Here is a 23,174-nt window from a genome sequence, read left to right on the forward strand (position 1 = left end):
CTGGCTGGTTTTGTTGTTGTTGTTGCTTGCAACAGCTTAATAGATGCAGTAAGATTGACTTCAACGACCTTCTGGCTTCATTACCATGCCATCCAGTTTAATGTTTAATAGTAATACAACATTATTAATACTACCAAGTCAAACTGTTCAATGCTAGGAAACAGCAGAAATAAGTTTGCCTGCACCACACTGGTTCAGTCTTCTGCACAATTCTAAATTACACAGGTTACCCAGAAAACTTTTCCCATGGACCCCTTGCCTTGCTCTGTGATAAGGATGGAGAAGCTCAGCTAACAGGAAAACATTTTGTTTTTCCTGCACTGCTCACTGTCTGGTTTCAGGCTTTATTTGCAGTGCACTGTCTTGGAAAGAGAGAAAATTGTTTCTTCATGGGATTTCCTATGGTGTTCAGCTCTGTAACATGTGGGTAGTCTGTAAGCACTAAATAAATTCAATTTTCACACTATTCCAGCAAGCTGAAGGGTTGGTGTCTTCTCTAACAAATAGTGAACGGAAACAGTGCAACTCAGGGCTTCCAGATATTTTGGATGCCACTTCTCACTGATGTTAGGTAATGCTTTTAGTGTGCAATGCTTCTCTATAACAATATGACCCGGCTGAGAACGCAGTTTATTGCATGAGTTTCCATAGCAGTTTCTAGTTTGCTTAGAAAACGTAGCCAAAGGGGTTGGAAGTTTCCCTTCCAACAAGACAGTGTTAAGCTTATCTGGAAAACTTTGTTTTCTTTCTGAAACATTTCACAGCATTTCATATTCTTAGGAGAGTCAATCAGATGAATAGCGAGCTAATTAGCCAAATAGCTATACTCTTACTGCATAACAAATGCAGACCTGGGTATGAGAAACATGAAGCTCAGGCTGGCTCACAGTCTGTTTCTCAAAGTCCTTTATTGCAGAAAGAAAAGTTCCTGGTAATTATAACATGAGCAATGAAACAGTCAAGTTCTAACCCCATCATAAGGGGCACATGGGAAACAACAACCCAACCTAAATTCTGTAGCATAATGCTGTCAAACATAATCTCTGGGGCATGGAATCGGGTGTATGAGCAAAGATGTAACAAAATCACCTTACTTTGGGACATAAGTGTTTTGAAGTGTAAATATTATGTGTGGTTTCAACTAAGTAGTGCAGGAAGCTGGTAATGATCATATTAATCTAGTGTGTAGAACCAGCAACCTGGGAATGTTGCTATTTGCTAAATTTAGGACTTGAGAGGAGAAATTCCAGCAATGCTCACGTTTTTCCCCAGTTCTTCCCCATCTCTCTGCTGTTTCAGATATTTGCCTGGTGCACCACGCAGTCTTCACTGGGGGACACCAGCTGTCTCCTCCACTGGCATCTTTGGCCAGTACCTGTCTCAGCAGAAGTGGGCAAGTGCTGAACATGGGAGCTCTGAGTATATCTGACTACAGGCTGACAATGTGGGATGTGCCTCACAGCCATGTCTCCTCATATTCCTATCCCTAACCCATACACTATGTGCAGCCAAACCCTTACTGCCCAAAACAACTCAGATACCTAACCAGAAGAAAGTAAGGTGCTCACAGAGTAATTTGCTTCAGACAGGTAGACAAGCTAGATCAAGCTGAATGCTTAAAACAATACATTCAGCTTGGTCTAGAAAGCATTTCAACATGAGTTAAGCATGTTAACCACATAGATGGGATGCTGGATTGTGGGATCATTATCTTAACCCAGAATAACTCAAGAGCAATATCCTTTTGCTGGCTTCACCTAGCTGACTATCTGGGGATATAACACATGGAACTACCCCAGATTTTGCTCTTTTCTTGTCACAGAGATCATAACTGGACTGGATGAGAACCACACATTTTTCAGGCCACATAAGGTAGTTTATCACTAATAAAATAGCTTGGCAGCACTAGAACAGGTCATACCAAGTAAGTCTTTCACTGCATGTATTTTGGCATTTAAAAAGCTTGTCTTAAATAATAGTATTTGATGGGCCCAATGTTCTTGTGGTACAAAGGTGGGACCAGTGTCAGCTGGAGCACAAGACCAGATTACTTGAGGTATGATCCTGGAGAAGGTCCCTTACTAGAACCAAACCCTGCTCAAAGACAGCTGCTGTTTGTCCCCCCTCCTCCTGAAACAAACTTTTTTAGAAGATTTCTTAAATATTGTTTACTTTGACCTTGAATGGTCCTTTTCAACTTGGTTAACTGACAAATCTAAGACTTAAGAAAAAGGAAAAGCAAATGCCCTAAGAAAACAGTAAGAGAGAACTGCTGGTGGAAGAAAGGTTGCCTGGCTCCAGATAAAACACCGTCACAGGTCAGAGACTCTGCCTCTGGGAAGAGTCTCCATGTTGACATACCAACACAACATGTTGCTCCTAATTGAGCTCCTTCTTCCTGAATGCAGATGACCAAAAATGGCCATCATACATGAAATGGCACAGCCCAAAGAAGGATATTGAAAATTCCTCAGCTTCACCTTGATTAACCATTGTCAAATCAGATGGCATATGTTTTTTTCCCAAGGGAGTCTCGCATAGCTTTTCTGAGATAACTTATCAATCAGCCGATACACCCTGACCCTTCTCTGCCTCACTTATGTCCAACCAAAACACTCCAACCTTCCTGAGCCTGATCTGGCAGTTCATATAGTCATATTCTGGTTTTACTTTTCCCACCTTTAGGGTCATTAATTTCTTCCCCAAAGGTAGAGCAACTGCTCTGAACTGATGCTGGCCCCAACCAAGAGTCACCAGCATGCTTCCTCAACTTGCTCCCACCCCTCATCCCTACCCATGACCGGTTGCAAGCTCCTTGCCTCAAGCATCTCCTTAAGTAATCTCTCCCAGCCTCTTAACTCCCCTTCAACAATCTCCAGTACCAGGCTTTTATCTATCTGACAACTCTTCTACCAAATTATGCCTATCAGCAAAGCAAACAAATATAAAAGTATAGGTCACTTGTGTTACTTTACACTCACCAGTGCTCTCACAAAGAAGGTGTGAATTCAACTATCCTAACACTCATTTATGCCCTGCCAGCTCTCTGCTTTTCTAAGCACACAAGCTACTAGTAGATACTACATCTGAAATGTCAACAGGGAGATGCAACAGAACAATACTAAACTTACAAAATAATGTGCCGGATATGGCTCTAACTGATTTTTTTAACAAAATCATGCCAAGATAGTCAACAGGAGGTTATATTAATTTCTGAACTTAGGGTAAGTTCAGTACTGCTTTGAACACTGTTGATTATCTGTGCCAGAGTTGACCTCACCCTTTTAAATACTCTTCGGATTAGCTGTTATTTTTGAATGGATTAAAATCACTAATGAAAGGCGCTGAAAATATCTTCATTGCAGAATTGTTAAGATAATCCGTGCATCTTTTTAGAAGGAAAATAACCCCAACTCGTTAGAAAATATATTTACCAGCAGTTTATATTTCTCTTTCCTTAGCTATACTCAAATTAAAGCTTTTTTGTTGTTGTTTAGATGGGAAAAAGTCTGCCCTGCAAATCCTGGCTACTAGCACATATGCTCTGGAACAGAGGAGAAAATGTCCTGGAAGCCTTGATGACATGTTGGCAGAACACTCCTGTTTTGAAGATGTTGAGAATTTATTTAACTTGTTAGGTTTTTTTATGCTGCTGCACATTTTCCAAAGGGTACAGAAGAAGAATGACAAGAGTGAACACTGAGGAACCCTGCACTTGTTGCCAGAGCACACACTCTTACTACTGCTTTTCTTGTTGTTACTGGTTTTCTTGTTCTGTAACGCCTGTCTGTGAACAATTACACTTGACTTTACAGGGGACTATGAACAGTGGCCTCATCTGAGAAGTCCTAAAATAAATATGCTAAGAAAATATCACAAAGGAGGGCTACTTGGACTGTCCTCTTCATGCTATGCTAAGTCTCAAAAGTTAGATACTATGCATCTACCTACTGTATACGCTCCAGTATACAGACTTTACAACTAACTCTCCCCACTAGTTATTTAGAAATGTAGGTTCTCTGACCTGCACCAAAGGTAGAGGCTTACATCAGGCACTGGGAAAAATAGAGTTTTGCTAAATTTGTACACTTTTTTATTCTCATCATGGACCCTGACCTAAAGCACATACTTATACCTCAGTAATTTCAATTTCTACTTTTGGTGAAGAGGGACACTTTCCCAAATGTAAGTTTAGATGAACATCTGGATGTTTTGTTCCACCCAACAGGACAATTATATAGACCTGACCCACATTTTAAGAGCTTCTTACTTTTGGGAGATATCACTGAACATATGGCTGTTCACAGCTGGTAATGTGCTTCCTACGCACTTAGCTAGCAAAGCCGGGCAGCACAAACACCTCCCCTGTCAGGAACCTAAAGGATCAAGTCTTTGATGATGTTTGAGGTGGCTTCTTCAAATCACTCTTCATAATCTTAGTCTAAGCCCTTCGGTTGTACAGTCAACAACTTTCTCCACTGTGGGTTTCCCTAGGGTTTTGAGAGCGTAATTTTTATTTTGCTCCTACCCTTATCTCTCCCTGCCTCACAATCCTCTTAATGCCTTTACTGAGGCTTCAAGGATATGAAGATTTGTCATTTCATTTAATAGCCACCCCTTGAGCATACTGATGTACTTTCTTTCCACAGCAGCCGAGGTCACCAAAGACTGTGTGGGTCAGTTATCCACATGTACAGAGCAATTAGGGATGCCTGAGCTCCTGAAAGCTTGGGAATTTTTTCAGATAAAAAGACTGGTCCAGGCTGAGTCTCCCTATGACTGTGTGCAAGTGCAGCTCAGAGTAATTTAATCTTGGAGGCCCCTTCTTGTGCATACAACAGCTCGGTTTTTCTAACACAAAATCCCACAGATACCATACCTTCCTCCAAAATGGGGCTTCATTGGGTGTTCTAAAACTGCAAGAACAGAAACAGGATCTGTGGCATTACTGACCAGGAACTCCTCCTGGCGCTGTACAACAGTTCAAGCAAAAATAATCTGAAATGACTGAAATGGTGGGTCTGAACTACCTCAGATACCTCTTAAAAGTTGCTCTGATTATCATCCCTGAAAGCCCTTTGGGCCTCTGCTTTATTAGTACAACTAGCAGTCTGATGTCTGCTTTGCCTCTTTGTCAGCAGTACTCTCTGTTTGCTGACCAGACAGTTAATATTTCTTCTGTGTTTCTGGGCCGGACCCTGCCAGGCCAGACCTTCCCCAACTCCTTCGGCTCACAGCGAATGCTGAAGGCATCAGCAGCTCGCTCACATTTGGAAATCTCAGTACGTCACAAACTGAGCCAGCAGTTTTGGGGTTTGGTTTTCTTTTTTTTTTCTCTCATCTGTTTCAGGAGTTACAAATGCACAAAGCATTCGAACACCTACTGCCATCAACACCCAGCTCCCAACACTGCACAAACAGGGGGTCAGACAGAGCAAGGCGCATGGAAAACTCTGCATGGCAGCGGGATGCACTGTTTCCCTGGGGCCACCTTCCCAGGCAGCGGTGGTGGCACACAGCAGTGGCACCTGGCCACCTGGGAAGGCCATGGGGCCTCTCATAAGCTGTGAGCATGCGATGTGGCCTGGGAAAAATACAATCCTATTACTGAAAGTGGCTCTGAAGATGGACTGCAGTGGTCCAGCAGAGGTGGCCATTGGCTTTAAAAGCAATCAAAGGTCCAGGAAAAATTCTCATGTGCATTTCAGGGAATTTCTGCTTTCAGAGCAAAAATCTCATGAGTTTTATTCCAGTTTTTTGACACATGGTTTACTCAGCGACTTCAAGCAAGCACCTTGTACTCAGAAACTCTTCCGCATGCACTTCTGCACTTGCCAAAGCAAAGTGTGTGACAGAATCACACATAAGGAGGAGAAAGATGTTCATGATGGAAAGAAATTAAGATGGCTTTACTCTTTTAATGTAACAGCTCTGTTGCCTGAGCTTCACAGGTTTCTTCTGTTGTAAATAATTTCCAAACACAGGTGGAATGCAAGTAACAAGGTGAATAACATGAAGGACAAGTCAATGATAAATCAGCAGCAATAGCAACTATAGTGTGAAAATTATTGTTAATCATTACCTGCTAGGAAAAATATTACAGAGAGGGAGATTACAGACTCAATACGGACTTGCTCAGCTAGACATTGTCATGAAACTAGCATCTATCTAACCTCTTGAATGCAATGATTGAAGAATATTGGATATCCAGTCCAATTATAAAGTGGAATAAAATAATTTTGTGTGTGTTGCAAGGGTCTGTTTTAAAGGTGTCACAGGGACTGAAAGTTTTCCTTTACTTTTCAACACACAGAATCAGCAAATGTGAATGTTGCACATCATAAATTCTGCAGCTCCACAAACTGCTGTTTCACCGGCGAAGACTCTCGTCATCCCAGTGCTTACATGAGCAAAACCGCATACCTGAGTACACCGATATGCGTCAAATGTGCATATAAAGATCTGGGGGAGCGGGGTGCCTGGACCTGTACTCTGATGATGAATCAAAGGATCGATTCATTATCAGAAAATAAGCTTGAAAGGGGGTTGGGAAACCTCAACAGTTGTTTCATAAAAAGAACTAAGGGGAAATAAAAAAGAAAAGGTTTTTTTGGCATTCGGTAGAGATTTCCTGTCCTATTCCATGATCTCACTAGTAAATGCTGTAGGCACACCCCACCCCCAAGTCCAGAGAGCCCAGCTTCAAACATCTTGGATTTGCTGCTTCTTTCGTGAAAACAACTATTTCTATATAAATAATTAGAGCCTCCCGCCTCTTCCCTCTCCCCCTGGATGGAACCTATTTATAGATCATGAGCAAACTGATCCCAGCCAACACAGCAAATCTTTGAGTAAAAAGGGAGAGAAAGACAAAAACTTTTCTATTTACTGGATATTCTCAACATTCTTATTTTTTCTCTCTTTCTCTCTCATAAACGTTTATCTTAACTGGCGAAAAGCTAGCACAGCAGATTTTTAAAGCACACCATGTCAGAAGCTGAAGAAGCAGCAGAAATTGTTCGCTCAGTTCACATAAGTGATTAAGCCCCAAACCAGGTTTCAGAACCGTTCAACAAAACCGATCGTGTTTTTGCTTCTCCCATCTTTTAAGGGACCTGCAGGGCAGGTGGTGAAGCTATAAGGAGAAAGGGGGATTTGGTGCCACCCTGAGAAGTGTCACCTCCTTTGCTGCCACACTCTTTAACAGACCAATTAGACTTACATTGTCTTTCGCTGTACTACGCAAGCTAAATCTTTCTTTTCCCTGATTGCTGAGAACTACAGAACTTAATTTCTTCAAGATATAGGAAATAATCCATGGAACATCACCAACATCCATTGTCCCCACAGAGCTGTTAGGTCGTCTGTTCCTTATTCATCGCAAGGTTGGCCATATTTCAACTACGCTGTTTGGTGAGGCTTGACTTTATGACCCTTTTCCTTATGCGTTAATGTACGGCTACATGTACTCTGCCAGCAAAGTGGGAGCAGCTTAAAGGTCAGACTTCCACCTGCCCACACAAGGCTTATCCACTGGAGCACCCTCAGGCACGACATGGGTGTTATTAATAAGATAAGGAATGCCCTTTAAATTTGGGCACAGTGGGCCATATGACTAAGTTGCATAGAGCTTGTTACTTAGGGTAAACTGACGGGTAAACTGACAGAGTGTCACAGAATCACTAAGGTTGGAAAAGACCTGTAAGATCAAGTCCAACCATTACAAAAAAAAAAAAAAAACCCAAACAAAAAAACCCAAAAAAACCCCACACACCACAACAAACAAACAAAAAACCACCCACACTACACAACACCATGCTCATCAAGCCACGTCCCACAATGCCACGTCCACACGCTCCTTGAATACCTCCAGGGAGGGTGACTCCACTGCCTCCCTGGGCAGTCTATTCCATTGTGTTACTCTCTCAGTAAAGAAATTTTTCCTAATATCCAGTCTGTATCTCCCCTGGCAAAACTTGAGGCCATTTCCTCTTGACTTGTCATTCATCACTTGGAAGAAGAGACCAACACCCACCTCTCTGCAACCCCCTTTCAGGTAATTGTAGAGAGCGATGAGGTCTCCCCTCAGCCTCCTCTTCTCCAGACTGAACAACCCCAGTTCCCTCAGCCGCTCCTCATCAGACTTGTGTTCCAGACCCCTCACCAGCTCCGTCGCCCTTCTCTGGACACGCTCCAGCACCTCAATGTCCCTCTTGTAGTGAGGGGCCCAAAACTGAACACAGGATTCGAGGTGCAGCCTCACCAGCGCCGAGTACAGGGTCACGATTACCTCCCTGCTCCTGCTGCCCACACTGTTTCTGATACAGACCAGGATGCCATTGGCCTTCTTGGCCACCTGGGCACACTGCTGGCTCATCTTCAGCTGGCTGTCCACCAACACCCCCAGGTCCTTTTCTGCAGGGCAGCTTTCCAGCCACTCGTCCCCACGTACAGGATGGCAGCCTGTTGTACAGTGGTGGATAACCACTGGAGTTGTCCAGACAAGTAACAGCTGGAGACACCAGACTTTCCCTGTAATGTCTTCTCATATGTCTCATAAAAAAATTGGAATAGAGATGAGAGCCTTATTCTTGCTTTTATATCCTTTCCACAGACAGTGGTACAAAAGCAGTCACAGAGGAAAAGAGTTCTCAGCAGAGCAAATACATATTTTTTGGAATCCAGCTCTTAATGACAAGTTTGCTTTTCTGAGGCCACCCCTCCCCCTGCAGCAGCAATTAGCATCTGAGAAGTGACATCACTGCTGACACCATCAGTCTGGGAACTCATGCTGGGGCTCTGGCCCCCGCAGCTACCTCCATGCCCCAGGGAACACGCGTTAGCTCAGGCTTGGCACTCGCGCCTCTCTTCTCAGTGCAGGAGGCTGCTGGTCCAGTCAGGATAAGCTCAGGCTCCTGAAGGCCCCTCTAACTCCTGAACACGACCCAAACCAAACGTTTTCCCAGCGCCAGAAAGCTCAAGCTGCCTTTTCCCTCCCATTCCCACAAGCCTCTAACGCTTCCTAGATCCCATCAGGCAGGAACCACCTGAGATGAAAGGCTGCAAGAAGGAGGCCAGCAGCTATCTTGACTGCAGGCACTGGAAACTTCCCAAGGAAGCCTCTTGTCATGCCATTTTCTGGGTGTTTTGCTATCTGAGGCTTTGGAGGAACACGCAAGGGCTTGGGTGGCCCCCAACCACTTTCTGCCAATGCTCCTCCTTGCTTCTAATGCTCAGCTCAGGCTGGGGGTGGCTTTGGGATGAGATTTGCCTGCTTCTGTGAAAGAATGATCTGGGAAATGTTGGAGGAAGATCAGTACCAGCCACAAAGTCAGTTCATTCATTTTCTACTAAAAAAGGAAGAGCGCTCTTTTCACGGGAAGGCTTCAGATGATATCCCCTGTTCTTCATCACATTTAAGCAAAAAACTTCTTTATTGGGTCATGGCAGGGAACACCGCTTGCACTTGGATCCCTTTCTGGCTTCTCCCTCTTGCAAATTGACCTTCTCTTTCGTCCTTCCTTCCTTTAAAGGATTCTAAGCAATGACAAGGTACTTCTAGCAAGACAACTTCATTTAGGACTACGTTATGATCAGCTCTCTCTCAAAAGTTCACTGTGTCACTTCCTCTCTTTAGAGAGCCAAGAAAGCAAAGACAACAGGCTGTTTGCTTGTAGGATAGGGCAGTTAATGTCACTCCACAATTAAAAGAACTACTAAAAATGCAAAGAAGTGAAGCATCAGGCTTGGAATACAGGGGAGTTTTGCAAGCTCAACTTACATACTGAATAGTTTTATGTAATTCATGTCTATAATTACCAAGAAATTACTATCTTTCTAAGCCTGTATGAGTTCAAGTCTAATAAAAACAAACAAAACCCATTCCAGTGACTCAGTTTTCACCTGTCCTTTGTAATCCTCACTAAAGAACCAGGTTCATAACTTGTGTGAAGTTATTCACACATGTGAAGGCACACAAGTGCCTTTCACATAACAAGTACTTTCTATAGTGGAAAAATGTAATTATTGCTTGGAATAGAAAGAGAAAGAATTCCTTCCTTGGGACTCTCTGGCTAGAACAATAAACAGGCCCCTTTGCTCTTGCTCTTCTTTGCATGCAGCATTTCAAAACTATGTACAGTCACTGGGGAAAAAAGAAAGAAGAAAAAATAGCTGACATCAAACTTCATTTGAGGTCTGCTGCTCATAGTATTTTCCAGCTGAGGCAGACAGACAAAAGTATACTGGTTTCAAACTGGGATTAACCCATTGGCTCCACTCATGACCATAACCTAATAATTTTCATTTTCTCCTCCACAGGCAGTTCAGATTGGAAATGGGAGAAAGGACATCATGATTGTATCGGAGCTGTTAGGATACCAAACTATGGTCAGGTATCTTCACAGATATCTGACCTTGCAGATATTTCTAAAATATATGATGCTCCTATTGCTATACTCCTTGCCCTATAAAAACATATGGGTCGCCATCACCTGAAATACTGTTTTTCATTTATTCCAAGAGATGTAGAGCTCTTCTTTCTAAAGGCACACAGTGTCATTTCCTGGCATGGTGTGAGCAACAGCCTTTTACATCCAACAACAGGACAACAAGTACACAGCAACAAAAATAACTAGGACGCAAGCTGGCCTGCTGAACTCTCACCGTCCGCAAGGCAAACGGAAAATGGACTCAGCAACCTCCTCTCCATTTGGAGCACTGGCCTGGATGCTCCTCTCCAACGGGATCCCAGTGCTGGCTGCAGATGCCACAGCATCAGGAACAGTCCCCGAGATATTAATGCAGCCAAATACAAAGCTGGAAACTCAGACTAATCTAATCCAAACCAAACCCCATCTCCTCCATGTACTTGCACTTTATTTGAGAATTTGTACCTATTTGGTCTGGTCCAACAATTCTGCCAAGCAGCCGGAGGCCCATGCATAGATGACTGCTGGACCGTGAGCCAACTGTGATAGGAAATACAATGCAGACCCCTCCTTGCAAAAGAGATGCTTAAAAAAGGTTGAACATGACATACATTTGTTTCCTCTCTGCATCCCTTGATTACAAGTCCCATCTAAAAAAGAAACCTGCAAAAGGTAACCTGGTGCATAACTGCCAGTCTTACGAATCATGCATTGCCACAATGTTTTTCAAGAAAGAGCAAAGATTTCATGAAAAATGGAGACTTAGGTGCAGAAAGGGGAAAATTCACAATCCACGCATGCTGAAGTGTTACAAAATGGTGTCTACTTAGTAATGAACTATTGGTTTGCTAACCAAGATAAAACCTTTGGTCATAAAAATGTGAAGACACACCCTTTGAAAACACGACACTGGCTAGTACGTACACTAATATACTACTAAGCCTAAGGCAACGTCCACATTCTCTCCATGTCCTTCAAGTTCCACATGCAGAAATATAGCAAAACCCTGGGGAAAATAAAGACTAAGGGAAAAACAGGTTTCCTGACTCCGTAGTGATATATTTAAAAAGCAACCATAAAAACTATTGCACAAAAAATTGCTATGACACACATTCAGCTAAATTCAGCAGTAATCCAGACTGTGCTATTCCTAAAAAAACTTTTACCTACAAAACTGCAGAAACTTTGTAGGATTAAATGCCTGTCCAGACACAATGCGATTGTCCAAAAAAGAAAACTAGGTCTTAAAAGTCCAAAACCAGCATGTCCGGAATTACAGATTTCATGTTGTATATTCTTCATACCGTTAAAAGTATAACCAAACTACATACGCTATTGGAATCTGTCAGCAGTGCATTACATTTGGTTATACCTTTATTTCAAAAAAATTGTGGATGAACACATATCTTTTTAAGGGTTGGATTATTCCTTCATGATCAGTGCATAGGGATATTAAGATAAGCTTAATAACAGGAGTGCATTCTCATGTGTATGAGTCCATGCTCTCCAATAACCCATGAAAAAAATCAGACAGGGAAGCCACTGGTAGGAGAAAGGGCTCTGGGGTAAGCTTTCCTTCACCTCACTTACACATGTAGATGTATGTATATATGTGCTCACACACACATGTATCTCACACTACTAAATCATGGTTGCATGGCAACATTAACAGGGGAATTGCTTTTTAATTATTACAGACAACACACGGGTCATACACATTATTATTCTATAATAACAAAAACGTATCTTCAAAACATTCTTCTCTTAAGATTAAAAGCAGAAAAAAAATAAAGCGTCAGAAATCAAATAAATGAAGAGTGTTCATTTCCTAGTGGTATTTCTGAAAGCACGGACAATATCTGCCCACATATCCTGTAAGACAACCTTCTGTGTGTAAGGCATCAATTATACTGAATATTGGTGTATGCAACTGCAACACAGCTATTCACTCTTAGTGTTATAATGAAAAGCCTAAATTCATAACGAGTTCAGGAAATAAATTCAAATGTCATCAACTACACATAGTTCAATGAAAAAGCAAATGGAAAACCTCACAGATAATAATAAAAAAAAATTAAAACCAAACTGGATGAGAAAACACAATCAATAAAATCAAGCCTTATCCCTCCTTCCCCCCCTTTCTTCCCTGGTAGTAATTTTCAAATGTAAAGAATAATATTAAGGTAATAATAATGAGTTTGGCACTGAGTATTTTCCTGGAATTAATAAACCTTAGCTCAGCCTACACTCACCAACAACCAAAGCCAAACCTGAAACCCCAGGAAATGCCTTTTTTGCAAACACGCACAGGTTTGGGGGTTTTGGTCTTTCTCTTTCAGAAACTCAAACACAAGGCGCATCAGGACTTTTTCCACAGAAAGACCTGATGACACGATAAATACTACATAACCTAGGGACAGTGCCGAAATGCAAAGGTATAATCCATTACCTACTGCACCGGGATATTGAAACAGGGTTTTTTTAATATATATATATTTTCTTTTTTTTTAAAACAAAAGCTTAGCAGTTCACTTGTAAGGCTTTACTTGAAGAGGTGCCGCTCTACTTCATAGAGCAGCAGTTTAGTGCGCTCCTCCTTTTTCCCTTGCTAAGTGGAAATCACTGCATTACTCTTCTACAGATGGTTGCGGCCAAAAGTCAAGCGCAGGTTTTCTGGCCTCCTCCCAAAAGCAGGCTGCGAAAGCGCTGCCGGCTGGGAACGCGCCTGGCTCGGCATCCCCTGCAGCCTGCCTGGGCGGGGGGTCTGCTGAGATGACCCGGAGAGGGGGTCCTCCACTCACCCCCGGAGCCTGCAACGGAGCCAGCTGAAATGCTTCTCGCTCTTCCTCCCCGCCTTGCTCAATGCCTCTGGTTTTGATGAAACGCCACAGGAAGCTCCCTCTCCGAAAAAACCCCAATTTGGGGCCCAAAGGCCTCCTTCGGAGGGGGGGTTAACGTGCCTGCTTCTGCTAATAGGAACGCAGGCTGATGCCAGCTGAACCCAGGGTTACGTTGCTGACTGGCAGCTGCTCTGGGGAGGAGGGAGCCTGCCTCACCTAGTTCCCGAGAAGAAATGAAGGCTCTCCTGAGAGCTTTTTCACCATGTTTTTGAAGGAAGGGAAAGAGCAAAGAATGAGCAAGAAAGAGGGAGAGGTAACAGAAAGGGGAAAAAAAGTCCAGGACTTTCCTTTCAGACCAAAAAGAACCAGGCAGTTCACAAGAGAGTCAGAAAATCCCAGGGCCTCGGTGTCAAACCAAAGGAAAGGAAAGCTTGTGATTTCTTAAGCAGCGCTGGCCCCTCCTTGGATTTTCAGATAAAAACTCTTCACACCCTTACTCATCTTTTTGACTGTACAGCCTGGTGCTTTTAAGTCTGTCTACAGACAAGATTGCTGTTGATTTCAGAGAGGCTATGCCTGAAGTACGACTGCAGGATCATGCCTTGTGCTTAATAAGATTAAAGAGGGTTTCGTTTTTATTTATAGATCCTATCAGCATCACAGGAGAAATCTGAACAACTAGATGAAAGAGAGCAATTGCCACCACTTCCAGCCACACAGCACTGTGACTATAACATCCCACAGGACTAAGCAATATAAATACATATATATATATGTATACATGTATATTATACATACAATGTAAATAAATATATACTTGTTTATATATAGTGTAAACATATATATATATTGTTTACGATTTTCCACTCGGGGTATCATTTATCTTCTGGCACCATCTTGAGCTGCCTGTCTTAAAAGTGACCAAAAGAAACTCCTGCAAGAACAGAATTGACCTTTCGTACCAGAAACCCGATAAACTTTAAGCTTCAAGTTACAACAAAAACAACCCCCCATTTTTTGCTGTAATGAAAGCCACTGAAAGCCGTGCATATCAATTCTTACTTAAGTCTTTTGCAGAGGATGTCAAAGTTTGGACAATTTTAAGCCTCAGCCTAAGAACACAGGAGACAAACCCTGTCCCATAGATTTCTCATCTCAAACGTTGGCAAGTCTCTCTCCACAGTGTTTAAGAGCAAAATATGATAATGAAAAGAGACACTGGGACACACAAAAGTCACTGGTGATCTTTCCATAGGGACAGCACAGCCTTTAAATAAGCACAACCAAGATTAAGTTTATTGAGCTTGCTATATTTTGGGCTCTACCCTACCCTCTGCAAAGGGTTTTTCCCCTTTCTCCTAGCAATGCAGTTTATCAAGATAACAGTCTAGATTGGGGTGGCTGGATCTCAGCAACCGAGGCAACCAAATCCCTTCTCTAAAGTCCTCTCCCACGGCCAGCACTGATGCGACCGTGTCAGTGGCTCCCGGCTCCGCGCAGCTCCTGAAGATATGTAAGGGGAAGCAGCTCAGCCAGTGAGCTATGGGCCACACAGGGACCGAAACAGGGTGGGCAGCTACCGCTTTTGGCCCAGGGAGCCCTTCTCCACCCCCTTGAGGAAGTCTTGTAATTTCAGTGTTTCGGATCTCCTTTTCCCTCCCTCGCTTGGATGGAAACCAGGACCTCTGCTGGTGCCCAGCCATAGTGAAACCCCACCTTGGGTGGTACACCAGCAGGTAGGTCGGGATTCACTGTAAACGGGCTTTGCCATAGCACAGGCTGCCTTCTAGCCTCTACAATGTAGATCTCGCATGACTGTATTCATCCACACAGCTGTTTTTCCTTTAGAAAACCATTCCCCCTCAAGGGAAGAGCAGGGCTAAGCAGTCAAACAAAACCTCCCTTAATAATCTGAGCCACACAAAGCATCCCAGGCTATTCCTCAAAACCACTATGTATATATATGTAAACAGTCAAATTAAGAGTCATTACAAGCTACTTCCAGGACAAACACTTTCCACATCACGTAACTCAGAGCACAGCCCCACCTGATCAGCATAACACTTCCTAATGTATCTACTCACATACGTTATTCCAGGACTATCAAGACCTTAAAACCAGAGATGTTTGGTAATAGCTTACTAATCACAAGCTGTTTAAAAAACAACCAACCAACTTAACCCTTCCCAAATCCTCATAAAAATTTCTACCACATTTTTGTACTGCAAAACAAATTTTTACTCTGCCTAACCTCACCCAAAAGAAACAAGCATATCATCAAAAGTCCTGTCTTTTTGAATCTGAAGTTGCTGCTGCTGTCTGTGGAAATGCTTGGGGTGATCCCACACTACAACTCATTGTTTCCCTGCAAGTAGCTTAAGATTGAAAACACTTGGATTTTTAAAGCTAGTTGGAGTTAGCTGCATTCAGTTTTGCAAGGCTAGAGTCATTTACGCTTTTGGAACCTTACATGCTATCAACCTTCAATGAGATTTCTAAGTGTTAAGCTGCTCCTGAAAAAGGGATTTAACAATCAAACTCACACAGACTCTTCCAACACTGAGCAGAACAAGATCTGAAGTCCTGCAACATCACAGCTTCTGAATCATTTATTCCAATTGGGATTTTGCCAAAAGACTTTAGGGATTTTTCATTCTATTCATCAAGTTAATTTGTTGGGAAAAACAACAAAGACTTCTTTCAGATATACATGATAAATCAGAGTATATGAGAAAAATTTACAAGACTCTGATCAGTAGTAATTACACAACTAAACCCAGTCTCCAATGATCACAGAATCACTACGGTTGGAAAAGACCTGTAAGATTATCAAGTCCAACCATCAACCCAACACCACCATGCCCTTTAAACCATGTCCCACAATGCCAGGTCCACACGTTCCTTGAACACCTCCAGTGATAGTGACTCCACCACTTCCCTGGGCAGCTTATTCCAGTGTTTCACCAACCCATAAATCCCAAGTGGAAAGTTTAGATAAAAAGTCTAGCCTTCAATTCCTACCTGCTAAGAGGGGGATATCAGATGGCTCTAACAGCCCCTGGCCTGAAAAAGGTGCTGCTCCTTACTTACCCCTAGGGACACATAAAAGTCGAGGTTTTCATTGAGCATTCACAGAAAAGGAAAATTAAAATAAACAATGAAGTCAGATACCTTGAACTGCACGTATTTTTTCTTCCCAATTAAGAAATTGGACAATTTTACTCCAGGGATGCAAAACGTTTTGGTGCACTCTGGAGAAAAAGTTAAGCCCTAGATTTGCAAAAACGAAGAGGCAGCATATGGCATGCTTACTGCCACGCTACTCATATTCCCAAGCCCTGGCTATAAAAGCTCTCCTGGCAAAAGGGTTCAAATCCCCTCACGTAAGTGATATAAGGCTTGGGCAATCTTCCAGACACGCTTGTATCAGCGTAAAGGGTCACAGCTTCCACGTTGCTTGGTATCACTCCCCTCTGACCCTCTGGCAGAGTGGTTTACAGGAGCAAGTCCAACTCACTCCACACAAAATCAGCTGGATTAAATCAAACCACTAATTTAAAAGGTTTCTGCTAACCAGCTGGATGTGAATTGAGACTGATCACATTAACTTGTCTGCCAGTGGATCCAAAGGGGCAGTAAGTGCTGGAAAAAGAGACATAATGAATACCAAGGACCTAAATCTTCTTCCAATGACACAGCTGGATCCAAAAGAGGGCCTGTGTCTTTGGCTTTTGTGCCCTATCAGTATCCTGCCCCTGCCAGCCTTAAGACTCTTAGAAAGTATAAGCAGTATGGGAAAATGGTGTAAAAGAATTTCCAATTTGGAAAAAATTAAACTCTGCCTGTGTCTGCAGCTCTTCTGAGCAAGCCTAGTCAAGAGATGCCAGCGAGCACACAGGGAGCAAGGAAGAAAGGGTTCATATCCCAACTGCATGACCTCCCTGCTAACCCAGAAAGAGACGGCACCACATTACTTGTCAGAAGAAAAACTCCAGAGCCCGTAAGCAGCATGACTCTGGTTATCGGCAACAGTCATACCCAACAGAAAAGTTTCAGGTACACGCTCCTGAAGGAATCATGGGAAATTACTGCGCCTGGGGAAACCATAACCTCGCTGTTCACCCTGCCCTGGCCCAGCCCTGCTAACTTCACTCAGCTGTTGCTTGCGAAAGCTGCTGTGAGAAGCAGCAGGAGTGTTACACACAGCTGGTTTAGGATGCTGGGAGCCTGTCTGAAATTTAGGAACAATCCATGGCTGGAAATGACGGTCAGCAATGGGATTTCCTGGCCTACTCTCTCCATAAGCAGCACTGGAATGGCGATAGCTGATAGATTCCCACCAGCCCTTGCAGAGCAGTGAGAGATTAATGCTATACATATTGCGTTATTGCTGTTGTTTTTACTATTATTATGTTAGATATGCTATTTTTATATGACTGCTATAAAATCTCATGCCATACCTGAGCTGATTTAATGCAGATATGGCTCTGCCCTACCACATTAAATGCCACTGCCAGCAAGCTTATAGCACTTTTTCTGCAACTGTACTGAAAATAGCCCTCTGCACTGAAGAGCAGCTAATGAACGGTTACCAAAGTGCCCACTGATGACAAGCATTTTCAGCAGAACATCACAAGCTAGTAGGCCATTCCAATAGATGCAAAATGGTGTAGAAATTAGTAGTGATAGCTTTTTATTCTTTTTCCAGACTCCTTAGCACACAAGCAGCACTCTGCATTCTTCTACAGGAAAGTGGTATCACCTCTGTTAAGTGGATTTTTCAGACTCTGAAATAGGATGCTTTCCTGAAGTTGAATTAAGATTATGGGACAATAAACTTTAAGATTTAAAAAAAAAAAAATCTAGTCTACACAGAAAAGGGGACCAAGATTTGTCAACATAGTAAAGAAAAATAAAAAACTAAGTGACCATGTGAGGTGTCTTTCTCCCTCTCTCTTTTTTCTTTTCTTTTTTCTTTTCTGTTTTAAAGAGAACATGATTAAATTTCTTTGTATTTCAAAAGGAATATTTTTCTTAGTGGACACATTATGAAATTCACTGCAGTGCAGTACTCCCATGCACCTATAAAACAACTTGCAGGAGCAGTGACAAGAGAGTTAAAAGTGCCACAGGGAGTGCAGGAATGAGAAGTCAGCCCCCGGAGGTGTGTGCCACGTATTGTGTCTCTCAAGAGGACTGTCTGTCAGGAGCTACGGAAAGAAAACGTTGAGCTTAGTCCATGGAGCCAGGGAGGACTGGCTGCAGCACAACAGGAAAATCAGACAGTGGAATATGTGGAGTCCCTTAAATACCAGTTGGCAAACACTTTTTCACCTCTTATAGAAATGGCAAAGCCCTACCAGATAGTCTCTCTATCCACCGCATCTCATGAAATCTCAGTCTCCAGAAAGGAAAGAGGAGCTAGCTCCACTAACGCCCTTCAGGGAACACTACCGTCATCATCCCTGAGCTAGGCCATTCATTTCTTTTCAAACACAAGATGTGGCATCTTGTCTCAACAACCCTGTTGAAAAAAACCCCAGCATTGAACTTTTGCGCTGTCAGGTCTCATTGTAACCAACCCATAGAAAGAAACAAAAACGCACGGAATCTGCTAGGAATGTCCCCACGGGGGACACAGGGAAAACAAACAGGGGATTCACAGCATCTTGAAAGGGCTCCAGAGACAGGTTATGAAAGCCCACCACGCGGTCATTATTCTCAGAATCACCTTGCAGAAAAAGGATTAAGCAACCACGTGGAAGGGACCGTTCTCTTCCACTTCAGCGTTATTCATTAAAAGGCAGTTGCTGTTGAAAGTTTCCCATAACAAGAAGCTCTTTTGATTCTGAAATTGCTCCACTAAGGGAAATCTTAGGAGTCGTCATTTCTACTCTGGCTTTACGTTCTGGATTTTTGCCTGGGCAATGTTCAACCAGGAACAAAATCTATTTAAAGTACATGCACAGTACATATTATGCATAGGTGTCAAGGGATGGGAGTAGGTTATGAAACATGGAATCCATGATATTTTACAAAAAAAAAAAAATCATTGTTCAAAGAGCTTAGGGAGAACATAACACTGTAACTGAGGCTATGAGGTCATAATCCAGTTTCCCAACTGGACAAATGGTGAGGCCAACAGTACATTAGTTTGTCCTGAAGAAAAAGCTGACTGAGAGGAAGTAAAATAGCCCAACACAACTCTGTGAGTTGGTTTTTCAAAAATGTTACTAAAACAATTATCAGAAAAAAATCCCAAACTCTATCAAATCAATCACAGCAGGAATAAGAGCAGACCATACCCTGATCCTGTTTGCAAGACCTGCGGAAGAAGGAAGCTTACATGCTTCCTTGATGTGTGCTGTATTTCATTTTTTTTTTTTTAAGAAATGCTAGTTTCTATTAGCAGAAGACACACTGAGTAGTGAGATAATCCTACAACATTGTCATTTGCTTCCAGAAACTGCTCCTTCTAGGCAGCATTCAGCACAGATGTTTCAACTCTGCTATAGATCCAGGCTCAAGGTAAAATACCAAGGGAAACAGCACATCATCTTCAGCTTGTTCCCTCACAGTGTTGGCCAAGAAGAACAAAGGCAATTGGTGTTCCAGTTATTCTGTGTGTGTAAAATATTCAACATGTAAGCACAGAAGAAAAAAAAAACAAAACCACAACAACCTTTTAAAAGAACATACATCCAGCTTTGTTTCTTTTCCAGTGCAAAGGCATGGAAACCCTCCCACTGACTTCAATGGGAGCTGGGCCAGATCCTGAAAGTCTTCACGTAAACTTCCATTAAGGAGAAGTTGTGTATTGGCATAAGGCATTTCTATTCTATCCCCTGCTTTTTTCCTCCTGATAAACTGCACAGTTGCAGCACATAATGCCTGAAAATGAAGCTTATAATACAAAGACAACTTTCTGAGGCTTGCAACTATTTGACTATTAAACATAATAGTCAAAACTGAACACTAAGAGAATTAACATGTATAAGAAATTGTCCTATTTTGGTTTCTTATGTAATGAGTTAATTTAAGAGGTTTATAATAACTGAAATCTATCATAAAACACAACAAATAATGGCAAAATGTCATTGGTTCCATGGACCGAGTTAATCCCATACTTTGCAACAGTTGTACTATTGTTTTTAATATTGCTCTTATGGCTTACAAAGCAAAGCAAAGCTCCAGCAGAGGGACAAACAACTGTGAAAAGCAGTAACAAACAGACAGAATGTTGTTACGATTGCACAGCTTGCATTTTGCACAATTATTTTCACTTTATTCACACTCAGACAGCTTTCACGGCCATCAATTTGTAAAAAGCTTGGTTCAGTGTTTATATTTCGACAACATTATTGTCTCTAAATGAACTCATGCTAATGAAAACATCTGAGTATTTAAATCTAAATGTAAAGAGACTAAAAGTCAAAATATTCACCTGACTCCATGCAGGTGAAATCAAAAGCACTTTTGAGCATTTAGATCTAGTGATGTGCCCCGGCCACAACCCAAACTTGCACCAGGATGTGAGCAAATAACAACCTTGTATCTTGGTTTCAACGAGGAGAAAACCTAGGAGCGCAAGTGAGGAGGTGACCAGGACTGCTGAGTGCAATGTGGCACCACCCAAACTAGAGGCAGCCTCTGTATTTCAGTGCCATTTGGGACCCTACTGGTTTCCAAGCCAGTCTCCCTCTACCTCTTAATACCTCAACCAACAGTCTTTCTTTTTCAGTAGTGCACCCCAAATAACAGTGCTGTGTCTTCTACAGAAACACAAAGGGTGTCATTTACACAGATCAAACCTACAAAAGAAAAAACCTCAGTAAAGAGCCCTGAAGAAATTCAAGCCCAGCACAACCAGGAATAACTTCCAAATGTCTCAGCAGTGTGGACCAGGCCACCCCCTGTCCCTACATCTTGCAACTAAATTGGCTTAAAGTTAGGAGACTTGCTCACAGTGAGATGGGCTTTTCTTACCTTTTGCCACATTTTGATGAAGAAGAGCTCCCCAGAAAAATTGAAGAAAACGTTGGTGTCATAGGCATCATCGCCGACGTTAGAGATGGAAATGTTAAGTGAGATGTTCCTCACTGCTCCCAGGGCCAGGTAGGCAGTTCTGTCATCAACACTGTAGGCAGAAACAGTTACACTCGTTTAAGTCCAGGCAACTTTTACACTCTGGTCCTTCTTTTTTCCTGCTACAGAAGTGTCAACTACTTAAAAGCTCGGCAGTCGGTAATTCAGGAATGTGCTGTACAGCCAATGCATGGCGTGGGGAGCCGTACTGTGAACGAGCAGCTCCTGAGTCCTGGTTCTGATATGACCTTTTGTGACTGTAAGAAAAGCCCATGATCCTCACGTGGAACTACTTCACGTGACTTATTGTTAATACAGCTTTAGTGAGAATAAAATAATTGAAGACTGTAAAGTAATTGGACAGGGGAAATGCAACAAGTGCAAGGTATTATGCCCATGTTCAGCTAAACAAGCTATTTCAGTTTGTATCTCAATAATTCAAACTTATTCTAACATTCTAGTAACTTTCTGAAAAATCTTCTTAGAGTTATGCTATGGATAGAAAAAAATGGAAAAGAAGGTCAAATACAATCCAGCAACTGGTGTAAGTGAAAAAATGTATGGAAATTACAACAAATGTCCACTGAATGTGACTAATCTTTCTTCAGGTGTTTATGCTGGACCTAACACAATGGAGTCATCTTCTATAAGTGGAATACCAAGGGAATGGTTGAATTAAAATAACAGCTATATACCATGAATCAATACGCTATTGTAATATGGCATCACAGATTACGAACAAACACAGACATGCACACATAAAGGCAGATACAAATATTCATACACACACATTTATTATTTGATAATCATACTAGGCTGTGCAGAAGATGAGCTAACAAGTAGGAATAAAGGCTGAAGATAAATCACAAGAAAATACAATATCAATGCACAGATCTGCAGGTCTAGGAATTAAAAGTACGGTAAAAGATAATATGAAATATACCAAGTATCAATGTAAAACTAAGGAAAAATAACCAAAATATCAAATTGGCTACAGTTATCATAATTGGAATCTAAGACCATTCATACATCCTGGAGAAACAGAGACAGTGTCACAGATAAAACACTGAGGAGCTGGTCAGAAAAGGCAGAGGCCTAGGGCTACACAGCAGGGAGATGCTCTCAGTTACTTCCTCTAGGGGACAGCCAGCCCAAAACTAAGAAGGAACCACCTCTGAGGAAATGTACCCTCACACCACCCACCCTGCCAGACGTTGTGGCACAACACAGGTGCACGCAGCAGCACACAACAGCACAGAGAAATCCGTAGCCAACCAAGCCACCTTCCATTCGCCCAGTTTCCATGAAGGAATGGCTGTGCTGGCAATGTACATGTGGGCAACGCTGCTCCTCCGCATATCAGCAACTCTCTGAAAATGGCTGGGGTGCAGGATGTGAGCTGTGTTTAAAGGCAGCCTGTCCCTCCATCACCGCCAGCCCTCCTCTGTCAGCCTTGCTCATGGTACTGCAGCCAGAGCATCTGCATAAAAGCGGGGTTTCTGAGAACATGGTGCTTATAAACCCTTCGGCATCTTCTGCCAACCACAGCCATACCAGACCTCCAAAGGCAAAGCCGTCTGGGCTCCATCTCCCTGTGTTTGCCAAGAAGTTTCTAGACGTGGGTTTCCAAAGGTAGGTACCAAAGCAGCCAGGGGCTCCAGTGAGTGAGAAGTTCGAGGAAGATGGTCAGGCTTTAAAGCTGATGGCTGTGGATTGTGAGTGTAACTTTTCCATGTAATACAGACAATACTTATAGCATATTTGTTTCCTGTACTTTCTTCATTTATGATGATCTTCATTTATTAAGCCTAAAATTATG

General features: G+C 42.4%; 1 protein-coding gene across 1 annotated transcript in view; it reads right to left on the minus strand.

The window, feature by feature from the left end:
• The window catches only part of ITGA9 (integrin subunit alpha 9), a 214,485-nt gene that overhangs the window by 56,218 nt on the left and 135,093 nt on the right, over positions 1-23,174 (minus strand). Inside the window, exon 17 of the mRNA XM_059818609.1 lies at positions 21,257-21,407. Within this exon, the coding sequence (XP_059674592.1) occupies positions 21,257-21,407 (151 nt within the window). The remainder of the gene's footprint in view (positions 1-21,256; positions 21,408-23,174) is intronic.

Source organism: Gavia stellata, chromosome 6 (assembly GCF_030936135.1).
Source record: "Gavia stellata isolate bGavSte3 chromosome 6, bGavSte3.hap2, whole genome shotgun sequence".
NCBI classification, from domain to species: domain Eukaryota; kingdom Metazoa; phylum Chordata; class Aves; order Gaviiformes; family Gaviidae; genus Gavia; species Gavia stellata.